Source organism: Lathyrus oleraceus, chromosome 7 (genome assembly GCF_024323335.1).
Source record: "Lathyrus oleraceus cultivar Zhongwan6 chromosome 7, CAAS_Psat_ZW6_1.0, whole genome shotgun sequence".
Taxonomy (NCBI): Eukaryota; Viridiplantae; Streptophyta; class Magnoliopsida; order Fabales; family Fabaceae; genus Lathyrus; species Lathyrus oleraceus.
The window spans coordinates 66,666,995-66,675,528 of NC_066585.1; the positions used below are offsets into that span (position 1 = coordinate 66,666,995).

Genomic DNA, 8,534 nt, shown 5'->3' on the forward strand with positions numbered 1-8,534 from the left:
CATATTGCATACATATTGCAAGGAAACATCAAGGCACAACTCCTAATCCATGTTATATAAAAATACAAAATCATGGATCACCTCCCCAATGGTGGGCACCCTCATCATCCATAAAAGCTCTATTTCATACCACTTTATGTGGGTTAAGTTGTGAGCAGAGAACCTGGACACTTGGACAAAATGCCTCTGGCTGGTAGGTCGCTAGGTGAAAAGCGTCATACACCACTTTAAGAGTTTTAATAAGTGACTCATCAACCATTTTCCTCAAGTCGGCCAACTGTCCCTTATAGATTTCCCGCTCCTTTTCTCGAGACTGCTTCACCTTCTAATGATCCTTCACAGGCATTGATGTGAGATGTCAACATAGTTGCAGTAGTGGTCTCCACTTTATAAAATTTATTCTCTGCACCCATATAGTATTGTAGATCAACATTCCTATAAGCAAGAAAAGAAGGGGTCCCATTAAATTTCACTTCATCTTGAACAAACTTGAGCTTGTCTACTTCTTTTTGAAGGTCCGTCACTCTTTTGTGAATTGGAATTTCTAATGATCGGTTTCCTCAAATTTAACCTTCTATGTACCCTTATGATGTGAAGGATTGCTCATGGATAAAACATCACCCTGACTAGCAACAACCAGGGAAAATAGAGAAGTTGTCTGATAAGCATAAAAAGTTTCCTCATAAAAAGAGTTCGATATTCTCCACTTCGGGGAGCCTATCGAGATATGGATGATTGTTTTTTCCAGATATCGAAGAAAATTCTCGTTGGGAGGTATGAGGAATCTATGACGGAAGAAAGGTCGACAACTTAAGCAAAGGAGAAAAGGATCTGGTAGTGGCTACAACATGCCCGACATAGGCATACTTAGACAACTAAGTCTGTTTATCTGATATTTCTTCTTTAAGAAGGGTGTGGTTCTCACCGTGAACCCTTTTATTATTAGTAGGTAAAAGATAAACTTGGTTTTCAACTCCTTCTATTCCAGTCTTGGCACAAGCCTATCATTAACACGGATACCAGATCTAGTCGGAGGATGAGTAAGAGCTCGTGCTGAAAAAGTTGTAGTGGTGGCCATAAACTCTCGTTCTTTACGCAGATCAAAGGTTTTCCATAAGGAAGTTGTATTATCTGCTAGTACAAAAACAAACCATGCCAAAAAAACATCCAGGGGGGTTGACTCTCTATCCTCACCAAAGATCTTTTTTTTTAGATTACCTGTTGCCCCTCACAATGGCACGAATGACGATCGACCACTTTCTTTACATGGAGGGACTTACCTTGGAAGGACCAAACCCTTATTCATAGTCGATACCTTCGTAGAAAGCGTCAATATATTTTTTCGTCAAAATCTTTCATGGTTAAGGGAATATAAGAAGACGACATATTTCTGACCCATATTTTTAAGGTGGATCTGGGCCTAACACCTTTGAATCCTATATGTACATTTTCTTGGAGGTATATCCTGGAAGCCAACAGGAATAGGTAACTCATTGGGAACCTGTTAAATGGCAGAATGAGCTTTCAAGGTACGATAGTTTACCATCATGAAATGATCCCTAAAGTCATCATATTTCTCAGTGTAAGCATTAAACTAGGGAACATCCTGACACAATGAGATCAACCCCTGATCCCAAAGATTATTCAGCGAAGTATGCGCTACAAAAAAGAGGTGGAAATAAGGTAATCTTTAAGAGTCGTAACACTTCATATTTATTAAATCCCAAACACTTGGATGAAGCTGTGAATAGGTAATCTTCAAGAGTTGTAACACTTCATATTTAAACCCGATAATGGGTAGAGACAAATTTTTCTGAGTGAACATGCACTCATAAAAGGGATAGAGCATTCCCCAAAGTTGCTACAGATCCACAGGATGAACTAATCAATCAAAAGGATGGACATCTTCTATGTTAGCCTCTTCCACGACCACAAAGTTATCTAAAGAGGAGGGAGTCCCCAATATCCCATAATCTACCAAGTTGTATCTGCTCGTATCAATCAGATTCACGAGAACATTGCTTCTTTGGGGTACCTTGTTGTCTTGACTGACAACAGATGGTCTGAGCTAATCGATATTAGCATATTGAGTCTCTAGTTTGAGGTGATCCGTATTCTCCACATTACTTGGGTCTCGACCGAAGGCAAACTGGTAAGTTTTGATGAACGAGGGAGCTTTTTCCTTTTTCAAATAATTAAACCTTACTTAAGATGAAGCCATGGCAAGAGGAGAAGAGTTCTCAACAACTACAAAGGGAGCGAGCGTAGAACTAATTGCAAGATCACCTCTTACACCCTCGTTAGAGAGAAGCGCGTCGAAAAAAAACTTATCGGGAGAAGTTTTCATATAAAGGGAATCGCTAGAAGACCTCTTAGACTCATAATCATTGGGCAAATATATTATAACAAGATCATAATTGACAGTAACCGAAAGGTTATATAAACCACTACCCTCTGAATCACTAGACAGACTTACGAGTTGATTGTCTACATGGAAAAGGAAGATATAAAGTTAAAATCAATGTTCAAATTTTACCTTGAAAATAGAAGAAAACCTGAAGTCTGGTTTGAGGAAATTGGAAAAATTTACCCAAAGGACTAAGAGAGTTTTATATAAAGGACGTGAATTGTGGGTCAGATCAAAAGGAAGATATAAAGTTAAAATCAATGGTCAAATTTTACCTTGAAAATAGAAGAAAACCTGAGTACAATTAAATGCCCTAGATATGAACACCTCGCCATAACCTGTGAGCCTAACACCACTTGTCTGAAACTCTGTGAAATGTCTCAATGATGGGAAGTGCATTTAATGTGTTATTCCTCTTTCTTTTTCTTTTTTTCCCAATTTCCTTATTGTCTTCCCACTTCTCCTTATGATCGGCTTTAATGATGAGATGCCGTCTCAATTTTGAAAGCCTTCACAACCAATAAAACATTTGGCAAGCCTTGGGGAACACTGTTATGGACGGACCAAATGTCCAATACGCATAACATTCAAGTATCAAGTCCAATAGTGCAAAGCTCGATAAACTTTCCATCATATATAACTGACACACATAAGACATAAGATAACTTTTCTCATCTCAAACCTACGGTTCACTCATTTTGAACTATGCAACTGACTTAGACATTAGAATACTAATCTTACAGGACCCCTACATGTTGTCGTATCAGAGATCTATATCACTGTATCAAAAATGAATTACTACGAATCAATCAAATTCAAATTCCAATACAAACTATTATATATTTTCATCTTACTAATTGTTTTTAAGTCATTCAACATTTCCATTGTCATCGTATTCCATCAACTTTACTAAAAAGTGTTGATGTGGTTAAATGTTGATGTGATATATCTCCAATATTTTAATCAGATATTATTTAAAAAATAAAAAATAAAAAAATATCTTATTTTTTCAATTGTCTTCCTAAAAGCTCTCATTTATTTAACAATAAAAAAGGACTTAGAAAAAAAAACTGGATCTATAGAAGCTCTTATTTATTTTATTATATTGCTTTGGCGATAAATTATTTATAAATAATTTCACGCCTAAATTTAGCAATATTGATTTACATATCTTACACATAGTGCAGACAAAATGTTACATTTTGTTTATTGGCTGTAGAAAGAAACATAAAAGGGTGGTGGAGCTATATATATTTCAAGGGCAGAAGACAACTCTATAGTTGGTACCACCTGGGCATGAAACTGTTTTAGTATCATCACTCGGATACTGATAAGCATCAGGGCAAGACTTTTCTCTGCAAGTTCGTACTTTGTTGCATCCATTAGAGGTTGGAGCAAATTGCATTGGAATGTTGAAACCATCAATTACTGATAAATCAAAGTAATCCTGATTGTTTCCACCGTTAAGGGTAAATTCAGCAAGTGTTAGTGGAGGTTGTCCGGATAAGCTGCAACTTAGGGCACCGCCACAGTCACCGGTTTGACAACTACCACGACCTGAGCCGTCAAAGTTGCAACCGGTTCGGCCCCAAATTCGGCCCGATGAGGTTCCAGCTGGGATGTCTATACTCCATGTTTGGCCTGAGTTTAACTGCCTACCGCCGCCTCTGGGAGTGGCAGCTGGCCAGACAGTGTAAGAGCATCGGTTGACGATGTCAAACCTTGCTGCCTGTGCAGATATGAAGCAGAGAGTAAACAGAGACAATAGTGATATTTTAATGAGAGACATATTTTTGGGAGTGAGTTAAACAAATGATAATAAGGATGAGAAGAGAAGAGAGTGTTTTGTGAGTAGAAAGTGGGAATTGAGGCAAGTATATATAGGCCACAAACAGGACCATAGTTATTATTATGAAACTCAAGTGCCGTATGTGGAAAATTGTTTAAACTGAAAAGTCTAGTTTTTCATGCTCTTTCAAAACTCCATTAACGACTATTATTTACACGGCATATCTATTTTCTTTCAAAGTTAGTTTTGGTGACATAAACGCGGTAAGCTCTATTGAATTTTCTGCTGTTTTGTTAATCAAATCATTCGGAGATTTTATCCAACATTCTAGTAGCACCCATGCATGTAAGTTAATTACTAATTATGTAGGACTATTTTTTTTCTTTTAGATTATTTGTTGTATTAATTACTTAACTATTACCTCTAATTATTTTTAACACACCTTAAAAATATTTATAAGCCTCTCATTTTCTAAATTAAATCAACGAAAACATGTTTTTGGGGTCTAGTGAGTTGATAAGGGGACTATTTGTTTGGTTAAGTAGTTTATTTTCATAAACTATTTAATCGATTATATCATTTGCCTTATCGATTAGATAATATCTAATTGAGTCTATATTGATTATGATAATCTCTTAATGATTAATAATAACTCTATATAAAAACTCTCATTTTGAGTCTAAATAAATGATTATTTGAGGTGCCAAATTGATTAACTAATGCAATGGAAAAGAAGAGAATGTAACTAATGTAACTAACATAGTTAATAGAAAATCAAAATTGAAAAAGAACTAACTTCGAGTTAGTTATCATTTGGTTAGTGGTAGATAGTGGTTAGTTAGAATTGTTTGCTATATAAACAATCACACATTTTTGTATCACGTAATATTTTGAGCAATGAGAAGCTTTAATATCATTTTCTTCATTGATCTCAATATTTTTTATTGTTTAGCTTGAGTTTTAACATGGTATCATTGACTTGTGATCAAGTCTTCTCTGATGTGTTCAATTAAATCATCTAATTAATCTCAGTTTTTTTCCATCTTCATTCTTTCTTCTTTGTTGTTGTGTTCATCATGTCTGTTGCAAGTTCGGGAAACAACATTAACGTTGGATCCTCATCACACGCCAACAACAAAGGTTATCAAACTAACACTCTCAATCTATAGTTCAAGCATCCTAATAAAAAACCAGCTTTGGTTCTTGTTTCTCCTTTACTCTCAAGCAACAATTACAAGTCTTGGTTACGTTCCATGACTATGGCACTAAGATCCAAGAACAAACTGCATTTCCTCAATGGTAGTTTGCCTCAACCACTAGATAAAGATCACAACTTCATTGCTTGGGACCGATGTAACACCACGATCATGCCATTGATCAATAACTCAATTGAATCAGAGATAGCTCAAAGCATTTTGTGGATGGATAATGTTGCTGAAGTATGGACTGATTTAAATGACCGTTTCTATCAAGGAGATGTTTTCATAATTTCTAATATTCAGAAAGAAATTTGCACATTGAAACTAGGTGGTTTTCCATTTCTTCTTACTATACCAAACTTAAGAAACTGTGGTAAAAATTTGACAACTTTTTTCCATATCCTGAATGTTTTTATGATTTCACTTGTCAAGTCGTTACCAAAATACGTGCATACAAAGATGGAAATCAAGTTATCTGATTTCTCAAAGGCTTGAATGATCAATACTTAGTTGTTAGGTCACAAATCATGTTAATGGGTCATCTTCCTAACATTTACAGAGTTTGTCCTTTACTTGTTCAACAAGAAAGACAAGTCATTATACCTCTTGATAAACCAAAAGTATTAGCTTTTCCTACTCCAAATCAGAATCAAAGTTCTTATTTCAAGCCAAATCCTAGTTTTCGTGGTGGAGGTACTAGAGGTGGAAGATCCTTTGGTGGTGGAGGTAGAGGCACACGAGTTTGCATTCATTATGGCATGACCTACCACATAGTTGATACTTGCTTCAAAAAGCATGGAAGATGGTGCAGTCAATAATTATACAACTATGACAGATAAAGTAAAGTAGCATAAAGTTGAATTCAATGAAGAAAATGAGCAGGATTCTAATAATTTGGTCTTTACACAAGATCATCACAAAGCCTTGTTAGCAATTCTTCTAGGAACATCTCATTCACAGTCTCATAACATTAATAATTTGACAACCCAACTTGATCTAGGCACATGTATCATATGCATTATCCATAAATCTTATAAACCTAAAACATTCATTTTAGACACTAGTGCAACTGATCATTTGTGTTACACGAGAAAAAAATTCAGTGCATGAAGAGAGTAAAACCCATACCATTAAATTACCAAATGGAACCCTAGTAACAACCAATTTTGCAGGAACCGTACAGTTTAACCCGTCTTTCTATACCACATATGTGTTATACATGCCTGGTTTTTCTTTTAATCTCATATATGTCCATAAGTTAACCAAAACACTAACTTGACAATTGAGTTTTAATGATATGGATTGTCTAATACATGGTACATGATCCAAAAAGATTATTGGAATAGCTAAAACTGAATGGTGGATTGTATCTCTTGACCTCTTCATTTGTTACCTTGCACAACACTTTACTTGATCATTACATTAATTCCACACATCCTTACAATTGTAATCTTTGACACTTAAGACTTGGTCATATTTCACATGAAAAATTACATGAGCTTAATAAAAGTTTTCCTTTTATCCACCTTGTTAATCATACTCCTCCTTGTGATATTTGTTCTTATGCTAAGCAAAAGAGGCTTCATTTCTCCCTTAGTTCTCATGTTTCAAATTACGTTTTTTATTTAGTTCATACGAATATTTGGGTTGCCTATTCATACCATCTATGGTGGGATATAAATGCTTCTTAAATGTTGTGGATGAAGAATGTAACACCCTTCTACCCAAACGACATATTTAAATAGATTATCAGAGTACAACATGTAGAAGAGTTTACATTTCTTACAACATAACAATTATCGCATCACAACATAAAACATATTATTTATTTTATTAAAACTTCGCAGCGGACAACAATATTAATATTATCATTCATCATATAACAATTCATAATAATGGTTCAACATTATCCCAACAAAACATCTCAACATGTTAGTCATTATAATCAACGTAAATAATAATCAATTATCTATCGAATCCCATAACCCCGGTGTCACATGACCAGAGCATTTGACTCGACTCTGTAGAATAACTCTACACTTATTCTTCAAACCTCAACAATAGCTACTCCTCTTTATCTGCACATTGCTCATCATAGATGAACATAAACACATGCAGAAGGGGTGAGAATTACATTATTAAATAATAATATAACGACAGAAATATAAACATAAATATATTTCACAGATGCTAACACAGCTCATCATAATCATCATAATCAACATATTCATGAACATCAACAAAACAACATATCAAATGCAATGCACACACCCATGCATGACTCAACACGACTCGGTATACCCATTTTGTGACCAACTACAGGATCACCACTCCCAGATTCATCACCATAGAATCCGAGTTCCCCGCAAGGAACCAAGCCTTTCAACAAGCCCGGAGTCAACAACATCATTGGAACTCAGTCCGTTCATCACTAGGCATCGGCCTTTCATGAATGCATGCACACCAAGCATGCATCATAATCAACATAGCAACAACAGCATCATATAGTCATGTTATCATCATCATTAACACATTCTATCACAAAAGCATATCACATCATGCCACATAATCAAACACAGTATTATCACACTCTACTAATATCTATACCACTCAAAGCAACGGGAAATGATCCCTCGTATACCATGCATCAGCTAAGTTACCTCGCTCAGCCTAAACAATAAAAACTGCTCAACAACAGTCCAGGAAAGACCACAATTCTGCCCATACGCGTATTGCCTATGCCCATACGCGTATTGCCCACGCCTGACCAATTCCATACGCATATTGCCCATGTCCATACGCGTATGCTACGCGTATCACATTCCCATACGCGTACCAACAGAGACCAAAACACGTTCAAAACATCATCTTCCTCATCCATACGCGTATTGCCTAGTGCCATACGCGTACCAGCCATCTCATACGCGTATTGCCTAGTGCCATACGCGTATGACCAGAGACCAGAACTCTCAGATCTGCAATGGCTTTCTCTGCTACGAGATCTACCCAAATTCATCCCTCCACAGTCCAAATTTCACACAAAATCACTCATATCATCTAATACAAATAGTCCCCTATTCGATTTCACAAATCCTAACATCATTGCATATAATTTCTACGAATTCCTTCGATTAAAATC

At 35.9% G+C, this 8,534-nt stretch overlaps 1 protein-coding gene across 1 annotated transcript; it reads right to left on the reverse strand.

Annotated features, from left to right (window-relative positions):
• Positions 1 to 3,484: 3,484 nt before the first annotated feature.
• Positions 3,485 to 4,263, reverse strand: LOC127107952 (thaumatin-like protein). The gene has a single exon (XM_051045304.1). The coding sequence runs from the start codon at positions 4,194 to 4,196 to the stop codon at positions 3,663 to 3,665; it is 534 nt and encodes a 177-aa protein (XP_050901261.1). The 5' UTR covers positions 4,197 to 4,263; the 3' UTR covers positions 3,485 to 3,662.
• Positions 4,264 to 8,534: the final 4,271 nt, after the last annotated feature.